The following is a 20,525-nucleotide window of genomic DNA, read 5'->3' on the forward strand; positions in this document are numbered from 1 at the left end:
TGCAAAACTATACATGTGGTCCAAATTGGAAGCCTTTACTTTCAAAAATGTGAAAGTAGGTCACTAGGTCAATGTCAAGGTCAAAGTTTATTTCGGTACACAAACCTATGCATGTGGTCCAAATTTGAAGGCTGTAGCTACAGAAATGTGAAAGTAGGTCACTAGGTCAAGATCAAGGTCAACTCTTGTCAAGGTTCATCTTGCCACTCAAAACTATACATGTGGTCCAAATTTGATTTTGAAGGCGATTTTTAAAGTTTTTCCTTATATAAGTCTATATAAACCATGTGATCCCCAGGGCAGGACCATATTTGACCCTAGGGGGATAATTTGAATAAACTTGGTAGAGAACCACTAGATGATGCTACATTACAAATATCAAAGCCCTAGACTTTGTGGTTTTGGACAAGAAGATTTTCAAAGTTTTTCTCTATATAAGTCTATATAAACCATGTGACGTCCAGGGCGGGGCCATATTGACCCTAGGGAGATAATTTGAAAAATCTTGGTAGAGGACCACTAGATGATGCTACATACCAAATATCAACGCCCTAGGCCCTCTGGTTTGGGACAAGAAGATATTCAAAGTTTTTCCCTATAAAAATCTATGTAAATTATAAAAATAAACAAAGACCATAACTCACTCAAACATTGTTGAACCAGTCTGATTTTCAGGGAGACACAACAAGGATGCAAATACATCATTCTGACAAAGTTTAGTCAAAATCCCCCCAGTAGTTTCTGAGGAAATGCGATAACAAGAAATTGTTAACGGACGGAAGGACAGACGGATGGACGACGGACCACGGACGCAGAGTGATTTGAATAGCACACCATCTGATGGTGGGCTAAAAACCTGGTTAAAAATAACAGATGAAACTGGAGGAGTCCAGAAAGTAGTACAGTTCTTGTGTTCTGCATTACCTCTCATTAATGTCTATCAGTATGCCAAGTTTCACTGAAATCTGTTCAGTACTCTTTATGTTTTGCTCCAGACAAGTAACAACATGTCCAATGAGGTCTTAGTGTTTAAACTTTTTTTCAGAAAATAAGAGAGGGCCTAGACTGAATTCTGAGCACCACATACACATAAAGCATATCAAAACTCTCTCTGAATTCCTTTTCTAAGAAAAAAACAATATGAAACCTGTCTCCAATTTTCTCTTTATCTTTGGCTAAAGCTTTTGTTTTGCTTTCTTCGTCCTTGAATCGTATATAATAAATCTCCTTCAGCTTAGATCTACCAGTATTCACATGACAAACATCTTCCATATCCAATCCTAAATAACAAGAATACATGTAAACAAATAATGAACAAGAGGGTCATGAGGGCCCTAGATCACTCCACTGAGATTCACAGCTTGAACAAGTTTCTTCAGGGTTATGCCATAATGGTGATAATTTAACAACTTCCATAGAATGTCACCAAAGGAAATATTGTGTGAAATTATTCTAAAATAGATTTCAGCTATCCTCTATATATAGTTACAAGAGGGTCATGATGACCCTGAATCGCTCACCTGACTGAATAATATGAGAAACATGTTTAAAAATGGCAAACTGATGCTAAAATATTAGGAAGTAGGTTAGTAGGTCACATTCATGGTCACTGAAAGTCAGTTTTAAGATCGGTGTGCAGAACTGTACATGTCATCCAAATTTCAAGGCTGTATCTTAAAAAACAAGAAAGAAGGTCAATGTCATAGTCAGGTGACCCCTAATCACTTAGGGTCATCAGGTAATCATAATTAAACAGTCTAGGAAATATGATCTGATCATTTTTTAAGTATTTATTCCTATATAACTCATAAAACAAGTGACCAACAGGGCAGGGCCTCTTTTCACTCCAGGAGAATAATTTGAACAATCTTGTTGGACATCCACTGGGCAATGCTACATACCAAATATCAAACGCCTAGGCCTGAACTTTCAGACATTGTCAAGAAGATTTTTTTCCCTAAATAAGTCTATGTTAACTTTGGGACCCCATTGGCAGGGCCTCTTTTCACCCCAGGGGTATAATTTGAAAAATTTTGGTAGAGGACCACAAGGTAATGCAACATACCAAATATCAAAAGCATAGGCCTTGCCATTTCAGGCAAAAAGATTTTTAAAGTTTTTTCCTATATAAGTCTATGTAGAACTTGAGACCCCCCCCCAGGGCAGGGCCTCTTTTCACCCCAGGGTTATAATAAGGACAATTTTGGTAGAGGACCTCAAGACAATGCTACATACCAAATATCAAAGGCCTAGGTCTTGTGGTTTTTTTCCCATGTAAGTCTATGTAAAACTTGGGACCCCCCGAGGCGGGGCCTCTTATCACCCCAGGGGCGTAATCTGCACAATCTCCATAGAGATAGAGGACCATTTGATGATGTCACACGCCAAATATCAAGGCTCTATGTCTTGCAGTTTTGGACAAGGTTTTAAGTTATTCTGGTTGCCATGGCAACTAGAGTTTTCAATTGCATCATGCCAAAAATAATCTAAGAATTCACACCAGCATTATTAGATACCTGCTTGAATCTTAACATCTGCTACAGATAAGCCACACCTACAAATGTTTAGCAGCTACTGGTGATTCACCTTTGAAGGCTTTTTCTATTTCTAGCTCTGACAGTCCCTAAAATCAATCAAGCTGAACCAAGAGAGGACCTTATAAGGATACTACAGACCTAGTTTGGTGTAATTCTCACCCGTAGTTTCAGAGGAGAAGATATTTAAGTAAAAAGCTGATGCCATTTGTATGACAGACACATGGCGATCACAATAACTTGCTCGGGTGAGCTTTAATATAAATATTTCACTGGTATATCATCAGTTACTGACTGGATGATATAATCTTACCTTCAAAAAATCTTTCAATCTCATCTTTGCTTGTGTTATGTGGCATTCCAAACAAATAAACATCTGTTTTGAAATTCACTGATCCCATTACTTCATCAAGTGACCCTGATTTTAGTAAAGTTTCCAACTGACTTGCCTCGCTTTTTGCTGCAACTATAAAGAAATGAAAAAAAAAAACTTCATTCATTAATTGGGAAATAAACAACAGCTGCCTAATGACAGCTGTCTGGCTATTTAAAACTGTTCCACCCACATATTACTAGCTTATTAACAGAAGCTTTACCAAAAGTTGAAAAGGGATAACTTTGTAAACTTCGTTTAAAGTTATGGAACCCGGCTTAAACTCAGAGAGGTCACTGCATGAAGAAAAGACTTATGAAGACTTTCCAAGCATTCCGTAAAGCAATTCCTGAGAAACATGTGTAAAATTTTCAAAAACAAACATAGAAATTCCACGAAAACCAGTTTTTTAAAACTTTGTATCACACCAACAGGTTCTGTTTAAAAAAGGTCATGTTCTAATTTACATATCTGACATAAATTGTAATTTTAACAGATTCATATACCAAGTCTATAAATTTATTGACTGAAAAATTTTATTATTTATTTGCTCGATCAAGCAGTAAAACAAATTCAACAATTCATGAGCACAATCCATGCCATACATACTTTAAAGAAAACATTAAGTTAATTATTTTAATTCATCAGTCCTGAGACTGAATTTTAACAAGTAGCTGCGATCAATAAACGCTTGATGCCCCCGGTGGCATCTTTGTCGATACAAAGCAACCTAAGTCCAAAACTAGGTCAAGTTCAAGGTCAAACTGAGGTCAGGTGATGTCTGAAGAAAGGTCACAGATTACACCTGCATTAGTATCAAGTCATTCTAGTTAGGGGTATGATGCTAGACGAAACCGTCCCATTTGGTTTACCTCATACGGATGAATGGACGGACAATCACTATATGCCTCCTGCATCAGTAGATGCCGGGGGCATAAAAAAGCTTATTATATGACGCAAGGGTACTGCCGAATGCATATTGATTAGCCTTTGAAACTGCTTTGATATAAACTTGTAACTATATGAAAGAACTTTTAATTACATTACCACAGATTAATGCTGGTAACACCTATCGACTATATATACACACTACATAGACAATATGTACCGTAACAGGCCGCATTGTTTATAAAATCCGACCATGAGAATATTTTTCATCTAAATTCATTCTTTATAATAAAGAAGATTTGACAGTTCCATGTTTTGGTGCAAAAGTGAACGGATGTAAATTTCAATTTCAAAGCGTGGACAGATCTTCGGTGCTTTCAGTAAGACAATATGTTCAATGGATGTGTAAAATAGGTTTCTTTGTCCGTTGTTGGTATTTAGCTTTCGCCTTTCAGTCACTTCCATCGTGAACTTGTAAAACCTTCCGCAAGATGTTTTGCGGAAAGCTCTACCGGGAAATTTAGAATTTATCTATCTATCTATCTTCCATTTAGTCAAACCCCTGCTGGGGACCTAGACTTTGTGTGTCAACTAGCAAGAATGTTAAACGAGTAAAAGGTAGTGGTAAAAAGCAAGGAGAATGGTTAAAAACAGGGCATGTGTATTTAAGGTGAGATGTTCTCAATCTGGCTAACAGCCTGACTGAACACTAGCCCAGATGAGTTGACAACATCTGATGGCAAGGCATTCCAATTATATACTGTACGAGGGAAGAATGATAATTTATGATAGTTTGATGAGGGTGATACTTGATTGAATACCTGGGAATGAGTGGTTCTGGTTCTGGAAGATCTAGTATTGGGTGTTAGGTAGTCCGGTAGTGGGATGGCGACCTAGTTATGCAAGATGTTATAAAACATAACCAGGCGCTGGTCAATGCGACGGAGTGCAAGGCGTCGCAAATTTAGGGAAGTCAGCATGTTGTCTACACGACGATAAAATGTCGGACTATACTGGCTAGCGTCCTACAACCGGACACTTTTGTAATAATTTTCACAATAACTCTGGAAATAGATATATCTAATGGTTGAAATTTCACGTGAATAAAGCTAGGTTCTCCTCTCAACTAAAGAGCTAATTTGTTTACTTCTAAAATTAGGTCAAGTACTTTTTCGGGGCCCGAACGAAGGGCCACCATATCACGTTGTTTTAAGGTTTAACAGTACCATGTTTCCGGACCATATCTGGACACCGAGTTGTTACTTTATTGATTTTCAATTTACGTTCAATATTGAATTAAACTTTATTTTCAACCAAGGGAAAGTAGTCCAAGGGAAAGTAGTCGTACAGTGTCTGAGTCATAGAATTGTACGAATTACCTCTCTTGAATCGATGATTTGATCGTATATCTCCCGACTGAATCTTTTAAAATTTCACTTTTCGAAGTGGATATTTAGATATGAAAATGTGTTTTAGGGTGTATAAAATTCATGCACTAAATTATCAAAGCTGTATTTCCCCGGTTTAAGTGTCTACTAAACGTCTCGTCTGCTGACCTCAAATTTGCATGGGGCCTTTAGATTTAATTGTGGAAATACTGCCCATGCGCATCACGTCACTTCCGACTTCCCCCGACATGTAAACATGCTTCGTGGGTGCAGACGAAATAAAATGTAGCATTTATTGTAAAATACTTAAATTTAACCGTTGTAACTTTGCTGTGTTGTTGAAAATCAAGCGTCCATTTGATCGTAAACAGATGAGCAAGGTTAAAGACCGAAATAAAGCATTCACAGGACTGTCCAGTTTGGTGGTCGTCCGGATTTGGTGGTCGCTAGCCAGTATGAAATGTCAAAATCTTAAAATGTTGAAGTCCGACGTTTATTTATGGAACTACTCTAGCCACTGCCATTCGTATTTGGTATTTAATTTCAACTAAATGTAATCTATGTATACTCAACATCACTAATCTCGCGTCATCCCTAATTTCGCGGTATCTGAGTTGCGCCACCTACGTGGTGTTTACTGGGGAAGTTCGTGACCTATTTTACTCATGCTGGCGAAAAATATTCCTGCCTGCAGTTACATTGCTAAATATCTGTCAATATTTATTAAAATCGTATTTTTCACACATCTATTGCAAAAATCCATATTTGCAATGTTTATAAGTTCGTCTACCAGCTGATCGGCATTTGTCCTCATTAATTATGCAAATTAAGTCCCGCCTATAGGTTAAAGGACACAAAATTTTAAGTAACATCCCCCATCTACACAAAAATGAATGAAATATCGGCATCAGGCGAAACATCAAAACGTCTTAACTCGACGGATTTTAAGGGGGAGGAAGAGATGGGGGCCCCTGACCATCTCCTCAAAATACACCCATGATACTGAGCAGTGAATTTTAACATGTTAGATAACTATCACAGGGGTGTAAAATTCTTTTTCACACCACTCGCCCTGCAGGACTAGTAGCTAGTAAAATCTACTCGCCCTTAGTGGACAGTCACTCGCCCTAATAATTGACATGTTTAATACTGTCACGTTTTATGAAAGGAGAATTATGTACAAGCAAATTTCAAACTTAACACATAGCTCATACACTACGTTTCCTTTTTGATTATCCGTTTTTGTTACTCTTAAATTTCCTTTTCACACCAGACATTCATTTTTCTTTCACTAATTTGTCATCTCCACCACCAAGTTGCTTTCCATAATAACTGCATCGATAGTAAAAATAAACACAGTCTAACCCCTGCCGTAGTTTCCCAAAGTGTCAGGGAAGTATTAAACATCGGTTATTTTCATTTTCTCAAGACTTATTTCCTGAAAAAATATTTTGAAAAGTGTCCTAAAAATATGGACACAATAATCATATTCCACCTACCCGTCTTGAAACGGGAAAAAAAAAGTTGACGATCATCGGTAATTATTCTGTTGATAAACTAAGCAATTGGCCTGTTTTCATCATCAATTAACATCCTCTCAAAGAGCTAAAAGAAGTGTGTCGGTATCATGACATCTGAAGTGGAGATCAAAGGGTATTGTCGCACGAGATTGTCACGGCATTACGTCATATTACAGTTTTCGCGCCATGTGACTATTTGCCCTCAAGGAATATTTTATATAAAAAGAAATACATGTACGATTAAGATTAAGATTCATTTAAAACTATTAAAAACCGCAACAACATCATTTCGTTTTATTTTAAAACCATATTTCTATTTACATCCACGAGACCTTTTTACCAAAAAAAAAAAAAAATCGTTTTACTCAATGTATTTAAATTACTGCCGCTTTTTCATTATTTAAGATTTTTTAATTCTCTTTTTTGTTCTTTCTGGTCAAAAGTCCGAATTTTATGCCCATATTATGTATCACGTATTTTCTCTTAAAAAGAAATCAGTAATTAAGATCGCGCTGTTTGAAATTTAACAAATGATTATATGAAAATTCGACCGTTTTCATACAAATTTGCTTATATTTCCGTCGATATTTTATTGAAATCTTAGTAGATTTCAAATTGTATTACTTCTCAAGCGATGTTGAAAAACTGAAGCGATAATGTTAAAAATGAATGCATACGCACGTTTTTTTGTGTAGTGTCGATAAACAAAAGTAACGGAGATGTGAATTTGATACTACGATAGGTCGCACGTGCTCTCGGAATGGAAAATTACTGGCATGACGTTTTGATATCCTTACGATTCGCGGGTAAATTCCAGTCAAAGTAGCAACTGAACTATCTCAAAGTTTGTTGAGGTTTTTCAAGATGTCATTTCTAAATTTCATTAAAGCTACGACGTAAAAACCACTCGCCCGATCGGTCGAGTATACAGCGAGATCCACTCGTCCTATCCATACTTTAACTCGCCAATGCGAGCGGGCGAGTGGAATTTTACACCCCTGTATCAAATAGAAAATATTAAGTAATAGTACGATTCTTAGGCTCCGCTACATTATGACCACGCCCGCGACCTTGTGATTTACTTGCAAAATATCTGGTGTATCCGCTGCCCAGAGGAGAGTATTTTCGATAGTGCCAATGTAAACAGACAATATAAAACGTTTAAATTGGCGTTTAATGACTTTTGAGTGTTCCTGTTATTTTGATAGCTTTTCAATGTTTTAATTATATTTAGTGTTTTTAACCTATGATAGTTTGATTGGCACAACTGTTGACCTATACCACGACATTAGTGATGTGACGTCACATGATAACAATGGCTGACTATTGTTGTTCGGAGTACATATGGATGCTTCTTGAATGATATCTTATTCATTTCCACACAGTTATTGATGCATATGACATGAAATATTGTGGTAAAGACAAGAAAGTTATACACTGTTGTGTTGTTTCTTGTTTAATAAGATAATATAAGATTTATTTAAAGTCGGCAAGACATCGAACAAGTACAACATAAGCTCCCCAGCAAACACACCACGTTGTTACAACGTTGTTATGACGTCTTTTCCTGACGTTGTAACAACGTTGTTTTTTGGTTGATAATGAAAGGTGCGTTGACGTCTTGTCACAACGTTGGAAAGACGTCTTTTCTGCAACGTTGGAAAGACGTCTTGTCCACAACGTTGGAAAGACGTTGTTTTTTGGTTGATAATGAAAGGTGTGTTGACGTCTTTTTCACAACGTTGGAAAGACGTCTTTTTCACAACGTTGGACAAACGTTGTTTTTTGGTTGATAATGAAAGGTGCGTTGACGTCTTTTTTGCCACCTTGGAAGACGTCTTTTTCACAACGTTTGAAAGACGTAGTTTTTTCTTTGATTGTGAAATGTTGTTTGACGTCTTCTGCAGTGTTGGAAGACATATTTTTCACAACTTTGGAAAGATGTATTCTTTACATTTGAATGACATTCTTTCTCAATGTTGTTTTCGTCTAAAAGCACAAAAAAAACCCAACAGTCTATGGTTTTAAACAAAAGTGTAATGAATAATAGAATAGTCACAAGACGTATCTTAACATACTGGTCTAGTAAGAAAACATACTAAATATGATTCAACTGAAATGTTTTTATTAAAAAGTACATATACCATTCAATCAAAAATAAATTTTGTTGATGCATGTAATCTGTAAAAAGAGCTGTTCAGGGACAGCAACAGTCAATCGACTATTCAATAGCTTTTTAACAAAATATTTCATCAATGAATACAATGATAAACAACTTGTGGAAATGGGCAACCATTTTGCTTGAATGTAATAAAGTGTCATAGCATATACAAACAAGAGCTGTCATAGAAGCAGCATGTTTAACTATTTTAAAACTTGATACTAAGTGAAGAAACATTATCTTGAATTCTAGCATAAACTGCTGTTTTGTCACTTTTCGGGGTGTCGTTAACAGGAGAGAAAACGTGTATTAACAGAGAGATTCTCGCGCTCACATGCTGTTGTAACACCTTTTTATTTATGCGCGTTCCGTGGCAAAGCGTAAACGTATTACGGCCCCAAAACGAATAATTCAAAAGGAAATGACGTGAACGTGATAAAACAAACTTTACCGCGCATTTCATGGGAATTTAATGACGCTGAGGGACAATATATTCATTTACTTGGTTTTGCGTTTTATGCCAGAATTAGCGTTAGCGCATGTTATTTTCGTGTTATAACATCTACAGAATCCCTCGGGAATCATTGGTACCTGCTTGGGTACCAACCAATCCTCGGGATTCTGGAGATGTTGTAGCACGAAAAACATGCGTTATCCCTACACAATTACTTTATGTTTGAACAAAAAGCATTGAATAATAGCCATAAATGAGTGAAACTGCCTAAAATTCCTTTAAATAATTCAAGAAATACTGGTTCGATACCACACTTTGGTCTGTGAAATCTGATCTTAGATGCTGACAGAAAACAAGTAGGATAGCTCTGCATATAGTTTGTACAGTCTAGCTAAAATCTTAAAGTTACCCACAGTTTGGGTGAAATTTTTCAACATCTTCCTTTCAAAAAGTTTAGCAGAGAATGTGTATTTGACACAGAAATGTGATCTAAAACGGTTGAGAATAAAATTTAGATATTGGTAAAAATGCAACAGGAATGTAAATTTTCTGCAATATTTCAAATTTAGTACACTACATTCTGCACAAGATTTATTGTAATATTTAATGGAATATCTTGCTTAATCATTCCAATAAGTTTGACTGAACCAATTTCCAACTCCAAAAAAGACCATAATTTATCCAAACTCGTTGACAGAGTTATCTGCTGTTGCCTTTAGATGGAAATCATGATAGTAAGTAAGTAAGTGTTCAAAGTTTCAAAGCCATATGTCAAATAGTTTTGACAAACAGGTACTTGTATGCAAACTGAACCATTTCTAAGTACAAAAAGGCCATAATTCAGCCAAATAGTTGACAGAGTTATGAACACTTACTTACAGATGGCGATCATATAATAAGCAAGTGTTCAAAGTTTCAAAGCCACACATCAAACAGGTTTCACAAAACTGGACTGGTAAGAAATTGTACCAATTTCCAAGTCCAAAAAGAGTCATAATTTAGCCAAATACTTGTAAGAGTTATGTACTCTTACCTACAGATACAGACTATGGTATAATAATAATCAAGTGAAAAGTTTCAATGTATATGTCAAACAGTTTACACAAAATATGACCTAGTAGGAAATAAAAGGTACCCTAATCCAGCAAAAGTCCTTGATAGAGTTATGTGCCTTGCCTAAATTGGATATGGTGATGATAACAAGTGTTGAAAGTTTCAAACCTTTATCCCAAAGGTTTTGCCAAAATGTAAACTGGTACCAAAAACTTAACCAAGGTGTGACGCAAAGTTGATGCCGTATCGAGTAGGATAGCTATTCTTATAGTTCAATAGTAAAGTTATAAAGGTCCAATTGCGGCATCTTTATGCAGTTTCCGAAAATGATTTAATAAAAAATCTTGCAAAAAAGTTCTATGTAGAACAATCTGAAACAAAATACTTTTTTTTTTCAATATAACTTTCAGCCAGGTCATTTAATATTGATTTATGTGACAAATTTATTTTTATTATTCTCAAAATCACTACAAATGGATAAAGTCTGCCCATCACTTAGCTTGAGACAACATTAACCTTAACCAACAAATTCTTGATTTTGCCTTGTGAATGAGTAATCTAATCCATTCACAAAAATATTAAGAATAAATAAAGTAGTTTAAGTGTAATGGACTGGCAAAACAATGAACAAACAACTGCAAATTTTTGAAAAACAATTCATTGTGCAAACTTTTTTTCTCGAGATACTATTTGAAATTTCTTCAACTTATAGAATTTTAAATTATCTGAAAAAAATTCCAATAACACTGTGCATCCAGAAAATGAATTGGATACAGTTCTTCAGTTTTGTATACAACAAAAAATCAAACTTAACTTGCCGTTTTCACACATTTCATGTATATCACTTTTCAGCTGCATTTAGAATTTACTGAAAGATTCATTTTGTAAGTAGAACTGTTTTGCATTTAACACATTTTTAATTCAAATGTTTGTGTTTTAGAGCAGATTACACGTATGTAAGTCATGATTTCTGCTATTTCACTATTCAGATTTCCTTTTGACTGGATTTCTATCTGATAGTGCATATATCAGTCACAGGCACTTCTCCCACTCTAGCTCCCTTCCTGGTCCTATGTCTATGCAGGCTGAAAATATACATTTTAACACACATGTAAACTTAAACGTTTTGTTAAAAACTAGAAGATGATCACACATATTAGAATTATGTATAAAGTTAAATGTATGGTAAGGTGACGGTGTATCATTTGTAATGCATGACATACTAATTTCTTTATCTTATCACAAAGTTTATACGGTAATACAGTGGGTGGGATAGCGCCGATGTCGTGAATTCATTCGGACATACTGATTTTTTAAAAAAATTTCTGGAGCCTGAATACATTGGACGGGTTCATTCAAATGCTAGAATTTCTATTCTTACTAACACCATTCTCACGTAGTATGATCAAATATCATTTCTTAAATATTACCTTCAAGATCGAAAACAATGTTGTCCTTTCTTCTCCCAGTTTGCTTTTCCTCTTATGTTACATGGTCATTAGTTTCATTGTCATCAACCTGTGAAACAGAATGAATTTGGTGATAAAAAGTTAATAAAAAAGGTACAATTTGAATCTATATCACTAAAAATTAAATCAATAAGACAAGTATGCCAAGGAGCAGTGTTGAGCCCGCCAGCTGTCAAGTGGACCTTGGACAAGGGACCTGGTTCTTGCGCATGACACTCCGTCTCATAATGGTAAACATTCATGCCAGTTACATCAAATCCACTATGCATGAAGAAGAACTGCTCTGGACAAACTTCAGTATGACCCTAGGCCTTTTAACTGTGACCTTGACCTTTGACACAGGAACATGGGGTATACGCATGGCACACCTTCTTACTTAGGTAAACATTCATGCCAAATATAAACAAGATTGGTTCATGCATGTATAAGTTATGGTCGGGACAAAATCAGACAGACACAAGCACATACATCGAAAGTGGCGACTATATCGAGCTCACGTAAGTGGTTCAACAAAAACTCAACACAAGACAAATACAACTCTTGCATAATTATTATTTTTCAGTCTCTTAAAGTATTCTTCTAAATTTAAAACATGCACAAAAAATGCTTGTGAAACACGATTCAGGTGAGTTTCAGTTAAGTTCACGCATATTTCATTCAAGAGGAAGTAAAAAACAGGTAATAAATTTATGGAAACTTTATTCCAATATTACTACTTATCGAACACCATGTATCCTTGTACAGCTAGAAATGTGCACTGGTCCATGAGTAAGTGTTGTATATAAGCAGAAGATAAAGATTCTATTCACAGTCCCTCATGATGTTCTTCAACAGCAGACAACATGGAAACCTGTCAACAGCAAAAAATTTCAAATTAGAGCTACTTTGTAATAATCTACATTGTAAGCACACAAACAGTAGTACACCCATGCATAAAATAAATTTTGAGAATTTACTATCTTGCATTTTAGATGTTAACAACCTTGAATCAGTTTCACAACTAGTTTACGGTTAACCTTTAGTCTACTAGCAACAAGTGATTCTGCCTTTGCGACCAGTGCAGACCAAAATCAGCCTGCACACTGTGCAGGCAGATCATGGTCTGCACTGTTCGCTATTCAGTCAGTAAATTTTCAGTGGACACCCTTCGAAAATAGATGGTACTGTCCAAACTGAACGATGGATCAGTTCATTTTAGAAACTTAGCAGGGTAAAGGTTAATGAAAACTTATGCCTGACTAAACTCAGACATACCAAAGTCTTTGTAAAACAGATCCTAGGTTTTCTGAACGAGGCATATATGTTACTAGTAAAAATAATTCGCCGTTCAGATTGTTTTATATTTGTGACTGGCAATCTAAACGTCAAAACTTTGAAGGACCAAAATAATGGAATATAAATCACAGTACACAGTCATGTAAAGTTATTGGTTTTGCATTTTCGCATATTTGCATGCAGAGACATGGTAAACTTTAATCGTGTACAGTACATACATACATTTAAATCACCAGAAACTAAGTAATTTTGGATATTATTTGATAATTTTGGCATAAATCATTGAGAAATTGAATCCCCGTTCAATACATGTAAGTTTATTTGATTTTGAATTTATGACTAAAGTTTGAAAATAATCGGCATTTAAACCTATAGCATGTAAAGCGTTGGCAGCGATGAAATTTCATCGGAAATTGCTTCAACTATTTTGGTCTTTCGAGTGTTTGACGAAAGTGGGGATACTGCCCATATGAAAAGAATTATCCCAACATTTCCTAGGATCGCATCAAATTAGTTGGACTATTATGTTACTTCTGAAGAGAATCATCAGGCATCAAACGAATGTGAAGCACTATAATAAATTATATTATATGGAGATGTCCAAATACAACGTAACAGATTGTTTCGGGACAGTGTGATAACTTGACTGTCGCTGTCTCAACATGTCTAAACTTATTTGGCACGATTTCTTTCAGGAAATCTCTAAAACATGTGACGTCATGCAATGGCTTTGACTACAAACAAAATGTTAAAACAGTGTACGAAATTCAGATTTGAATCCAATAGCCCGTTCGGGCTACCAGATTAAAAATTTTCCAAGCCCGACACCAATTTCACTAGCCCGAACTTTAACACCTTAAAATACATAATTTTTGCACCATATAACATTTTGTTTTACAGACATCTCTATGCATGTTTCAAGTAATAAAAAAGACATACAGAGATTACAGTACAGTTTGCCATGTTTTTTAAACATTTTAACTCGAATACTCGTCCAGATCAGCATCGTCAGAGTCCAAAAGCATCGGACATGACACTCCTTGCCAAAACGAAATCTAAACTGTTATGCCCGATTTTTTAGGATACGCACTCGCCAATTACTGCAACTCGGACTATTGACAATTTGTAAGATGTAATACCGAGTGCTGAATACACATTTACACACAACGCTGATAGCATAATTTAAGCTCCGCCTACTGCAGGTCTTGTGAGATTTTAGCGAGAAGTGTGAAAGCTAATCAAATTATCGTTACGCTAGAGGTGATTGTATTCAGCCAATTAGCGCTTGCGGTTACGTCTTTGACACTGTGTTTGATTGTCAACACGTAAGAGTGCAAAAACAATAATTCCATAGCGTTCTCAGTCTGGAAAATCATGATGCAGTACTCGTTTAATTAGCATGTTTTTTTAAACAAATGAGGAAAATTCGGTAGCCCAGTCGGACTTGTACCTGTGGAAAATCGGTAGCCCGAGCTGAAATTTGGTAGCCACGGGCTGTCGGACTACCGTGAATTTCGAACACTGTTAAAACTGTTGATTTTATGTTAGTCAATATGGTGACAGCGACAAGTAAGCACAGTTCCGGCTATATTTCTGTTGCCTTTAGATAATGGAACAACCTGTTCACACTGGCACTTCTGTTAAATTTTCTTGTTGTATGGTGGATGGCGTGTGAATGCATTGCACGTTATTATGCAGAAGGGGGGATGCCCATGGGCAGGGACTTTTTTCATATACAGACTTTTGGTGGCTTGATCGAATTTTGATCAGAATTGATAAAAAAAATATTGATAGAATCTGTGTTTAAGAATATTGATGCAGTTAGAAAACATCACTGTTTACAAAAAAAAAAAAAACTGGACGTCTAGCCGCTCACTGTCTTATCAGTTCTAAAAATAGAAACTACAACTTTTGTTTACAAAACACCACTAGTCTAGTCCTATATCATGACCCGCATAAAATTAGTTTGACTACCACACCCTAGCCGCTTCCAACAAGTAATGCTGTTTGGTGACAGATATCACATACAAATGGCATGTAACTGTTAGACACTAAGCATACGTGAATTTATAAACTAAAAACCTTTGTCAAAACCTTTATAATTTATGGAAAGTTCAATTTTTTGCACTGTAAACAGTAAAAGACTGCAAATGTTGACAGTCTGATCTTCATCGCATGCAAGATATTTTAAGTAAGTCCATTTCTAGCCTAAAATGCATAATTATTAATTTATCCTCATGCAGACACAACAATGTCAACATACAAATTACCGGTAATAGGCCTACCGCGAAAATATATGACAATATAAGTTATAGCTATAACTTCAACAGTTTTAAAAACGTTTACGACAAAAATTAACTGCTGTAAAACTAACAACATACTTACAGGTGGAGAAGCCATGATCTGACATAATCTGTACAGGGCGCTTTTTAAATACTTCCACGAATTTTCAAACTCCGATCAACCACACATGAACGGGCGCAAAAAGGCACGTGAGCTAGACCTGTTTTGATTGGTCAATTTCGAACACATGTCGGAAATCATGGGACGGAACTCTTTCGAGTTAAAATTAGATGGTTAATGTTACTAACCTCACGACATGACGAATAGCGCTAAACGACAAAAATGCAATAAAGTATTCACGCAATGAAATTATTTTTGCAGCTTGAAATATTTTAAAGTTTCAGTAGATCTAAAGACGTTGTTCCAACGTTTTTACAACGTTGGAATAGCGATGTCGGATTTTGGTCGCTGTAAAGCCGTTGGAACAACGTCGGGATAGCGATGTCGGACTTTGGTCGGTGTAAAGCCGTTGGAACAACGTCGGAATTAGCGACGTCGGATTTTGGTCACTGTAAAGCCGTTGGAACAACGTCGGGATAGCGATGTCGGACTTTGGTCGGTGTAAAGTCGTTGGAACAACGTCGGATTCTGGTCACTGACGTCGCGACCCCAAAACAACTATAAAAAGACGTCTTTGCGACGTCGTGTGTTTGCTGGGTCATGTGAGCTTTTAAACCGACAACGTCGTTACGTCGAATGTAAAGTACTGCGACATTACAGATGAAAGGTATAAACAGCCCTAAATATTTTGGAAAAGTAGGTCCGTACTACTAGACAACCTCTAACAGCCATTTCTAGAGGAAATGTTAGACAGTAACGGAAGATAGACATCTAGACACTGACTTTCTATCCGAAAATATGCATCTCAGCAAGGACAACATTAAACGTCACTTTACGACCCACCTGAACAATGTCTGTTTTGTAAAAGCGTAAGTCTCTTGTTCAAATATATCTGCTGACCAACTTTGACACCATTTTGACTTTCTAATTGTGTCAAAGCCCTAGAAAAATGTGTTAGGCACGTTGAAATTCTCCTGCAGGCAGCCATGTCTGATTATTGTTAGAATGACAATTTCATGATAATCACAATCCTTTCAGGTTAAATAACGCTAATAGGCTGTACAGCAGTAAATAAATTTGCTATGAGTTCTATATAAAATTAACAATGTTCTGAGAGCTGTAACACATAGCTAGGCCCATTTGAAAAAAAAGAATTACTAGCCTTATGTTCTTAATTGTTAGGCACTTCACCAACCATGGTATTCTGTATGACCTACAGCATGGATTTAGGGAAAAAAGGTCATGCGTTACTCAGTTAGTTATGTTAGTAAATGATCTGGTCACTTCAGTCTACAATAAGAAACAAGTAGATCTTATACTTCTAGATTTTAGTAAGGCTTTCGACAAGGTTAGCCATGAGAAAGTCCTACTAAAAACGCATGAATATGGAGTCAGAGGTAACTCACTAAGATGGGTCAAAGGCTTCTTAGATGATAGGATCCAATCAGTAGTCCTAAATGGCACTACCTCTGATGCCATCCCAGTATCATCAGGTGTCCCGCAGGGGTCTGTACTTGGTCCCCTGCTCTTCCTAGCTTACATAAATGACCTCCCACAAAACATGATCAGTTCCAAAGTCTGTCTGTTTGCAGATGACATGGCAATATATCTAACATTGTCATCTGCAGACCAATCTGTCACTCTCCAAAATGACCTAAACTTCTAGAAAAGTGGGAGTTGGAGTGGGATATGGAGTTCAACCCCTCCAAGTGTCAAGTGATCCACGCCACTAGAAGGAAACATCCTATCCCTACCCAGTATTATCTACATGGAGTCCAACTTGAATCGGTCAGCTCAGCTAAATACCTAGGCGTGGATATCTCAAATGACCTATCATGGGACAATCACATAAATAGGTCAACCAAAAAAGCTAACCAAACCCTAGGGTTCTTACGAAGAAACATTAAGGTCAAATCCCAACCCATTAAGACCATTGCTTATCAGACTCTAGTCCGACCCCAGCTCGAATATGCCTCCTAGGTATGGTCGCCCCACACCCAAACCCAGATCGACCAAATTGAAAGCGTCCAAAGGAGAGCCGCCCGTTGGATCAAGACTGACTACGGCCGTACTTCTAGTGTAACAGATATGCTACACTCCCTGAACCTTCGTCGACTGGATTTAAGGCGTATAGATTCTAGGTTATCACTCTTCTATAAGATTCATCATGATCTGGTTGCTATCCCAATCGTAGATTACCTTACCCCAATGACCCGATGTGTCCGCTATGGCCATTCCCTAAGTTATAGGTTAATTACTGCAACCACTGACTATTACAAGTTTTCTTATTTTCCGAGAACAGTGTACCATTGGAACCAACTCCCCCCCCCCCCCCCCCCCGCAGTGTCGCCCACCTCTACCCTAGAGCAGTTCAGTGCCGCAGTTTGCAGCCTTGAACACGCCTCGCCGTAGTTATCCTGCAAACTCAAGTTTTAACCTTTTTATATCACCAAAGTTATTTTTTAGTTTCTTCCACTCTAAATTTTTATCACTATATTCTTTCTCTTTATGATTTTGACGCGCAAAACGTCTACGTTCCCGTAAGGGGTTTGACGTCTACGGAAGATAGATAGATAGATTCTTAAATGACCTATAAACCACATAAAAAGTACCAAGAAAAGTAGGGGTCATGTATCTTCTAAGAAAGAAAGATTTCTTGCCTGAAAAATCAAATCTATATGGAATATCTTCCAAATTGACAGCTAAAATGTGGGTATGATCACATGAGTAATAAGGTTTGTTTACATTTTTATAAATGCAATAAAATCTCCTTGAAAATGTTATTAAAATGTCAAATATATGTCGACAATTAAATAAAAACAGAAACTGGCTTACATAAAACATGAAATGTCACTTTAACAGGGAAAAAATGAGGATTTTTTCTTTCCGCCATCATCCGAAGTGCTGCTTCATTACATATTTTGCACCATTGTTCCTGTAAAAAACACTTACTGGTTAATATTTATTTAAGGTAAAGGAAAATTTTATCTATACAATGAACATGAGCCCCCACACACACACCCCAAACAACTTGTTGGTATGCATTTACAGCTAGGTCGACTGTGTCAATTGTGACAAATACCTTGCCTAAGGACAAACCACAATGGGAGTAGCCAGGAATCAACTTCCTTAGGAAGTCTTAGCTCTCGGGATTAATGCGTCAATATGTAGCATTGTCTAGACATTTTACTTTATCAGATTTTCATTAAACTTATAATACCATCAAGACATAAAATTGAATGGGCGCATTCTTCGAGAGGGCTAAGACGCTTTCCTACTGAGTTGAAGGCCCCGGGTTCGATTCCTGGCTACTCCCATTGCGGTGTGTTCTTGGACACAGCACTTTATAACAATTTCCTCAGTCACCAAGCCTTAAATGGGTGCCAGCAAATTGCTGGGGGTAAGGTATAATTGGTTTTAACTGTTCTTAAAATAGGGTAGCTCAAAAACTCTGTTCATGAAATGCTCTGATCATGACCTAGTGACATACGACTACGATGACCTCTAGCTGAAATTGAATGTACATGACCTAGTGACATATGACTGTTGTAGCCTCCGAAAAAATCTGCATATGGTCTATTGAGATATGACTTCAATGACCTCTGAAATGCTCTACACATGATCAAGAAACATACATCTATTGTGGCCTCTGAAATGCCCTGTTCATGACCTAATGACATACAATTACTATTACCTCTGAAATGTTCTGCACGTGACTTTATTACATAATATACAACTACTATGGCACCTAAAACGCTCTGCACACATGACCCAGCGATATATAACTATGTAGAAACGGAAAAATTGTTTATTGAGTGAATTAGTTCAATGAAAACCGTTTGTCGATCCTAATCCTGAAATAGAAAAGTAATCTATATTACATGTAAACAGGAATCATGTATCCAACAATCCTGAAATTGTTTTCTTTGAATCTGTCATATTTCTAGATAATTTCCGATACGTTGACGCATACATATAGGTATCAGAACTTTTTCTCTTTCCAGCAGTAGCTTTCTCAATATTTTAACCTGTGAAATTCTATGGGTTTTAACTTTTTAAATACATTTGTCTGTTTGTTGACAAATATCAGTACTAAAATGTCACACTTTCCCCAGGGCATTTCTTCATTTAATCTTTACATAATGTTCTTATCAAATCACTGGCCACTGTAGTAATTGTGCATGTCTTTTCATGCCTAGAGGTAAAAGTGAATGGTTTGCAGGAGATAATTGATACCTAGTCATCTAAGCCTACAATAAAGTGTTAGCGGAGTTTTCTCCATTTGTTAAAATATTTCACCCGAGATTTTCAGCTAAAATGAACCTTTGTTTTTCAGAAAATGATACTTCCTTTATTTTTCAGACTGAGCACTTTGATAAAGTTAACTATACATATATCTCAAAGAAGTTGTGCCTCCTTGTATTATATTTTTTATTTCCACTGCAGAGACTATCTGGCCTCTGATACGCTCTGCACAAGTCCCAGTGAAATACCAAAACTGTGGCATCTAAAATTCTCTGGACATGACACAGTGACATATCACTACTGCGGTCTCTGAAATTATCTGCACATTAAATACCTACTGTGGCCACTGAAATGCTGTGTACATGACCAGTTGACATACGACATGCAACTACTGCATGATTTCTGAAATACCCAGTGAAATACGACTACTGTGACATCTGAAATGCTTTGTACTTTTTACACCCAGTGAAATAGAACTACTGTGACCTCTGATTTGCTCTGCATATGACCAATTGACGTACAACTACTGTGACCTTTGAAATGCTATGAGCATTTAATATACAATGAAATACGACTACTGTGACATCTGAAATGCTTTGCACTTTTTACACCCAGTGAAGTAGAACTACTGTGACCTCTGATATGCTCTGCATATGACCAATTGACGTACAACTACTGTGATCTCTGAAATGCTCTGCACATTTAATACCCAGTAAAATACGACTACTGTGATATCTGAAATGCTCTGAACATTAAATACAC

At 36.6% G+C, this 20,525-nt stretch overlaps 1 protein-coding gene across 1 annotated transcript in view; it reads right to left on the reverse strand.

Moving 5' to 3' along the window:
- Positions 1–16,524, reverse strand: part of LOC123563208 (heterogeneous nuclear ribonucleoprotein H2-like) — a 38,527-nt gene extending 22,003 nt beyond the window's left edge. Inside the window, exons 1-3 of the mRNA XM_045355883.2 lie at positions 16,362–16,524; positions 2,848–3,000; positions 1,148–1,280 (exon numbers count right to left, since the gene is read on the reverse strand). Coding sequence (XP_045211818.1) covers positions 1,148–1,280; positions 2,848–3,000; positions 16,362–16,506 — 431 coding nt within the window. The 5' untranslated portion in view covers positions 16,507–16,524. The remainder of the gene's footprint in view (positions 1–1,147; positions 1,281–2,847; positions 3,001–16,361) is intronic.
- Positions 16,525–20,525: the final 4,001 nt, after the last annotated feature.

Source organism: Mercenaria mercenaria, chromosome 2, assembly GCF_021730395.1.
Source record: "Mercenaria mercenaria strain notata chromosome 2, MADL_Memer_1, whole genome shotgun sequence".
Lineage (NCBI taxonomy): Eukaryota > Metazoa > Mollusca > Bivalvia > Venerida > Veneridae > Mercenaria > Mercenaria mercenaria.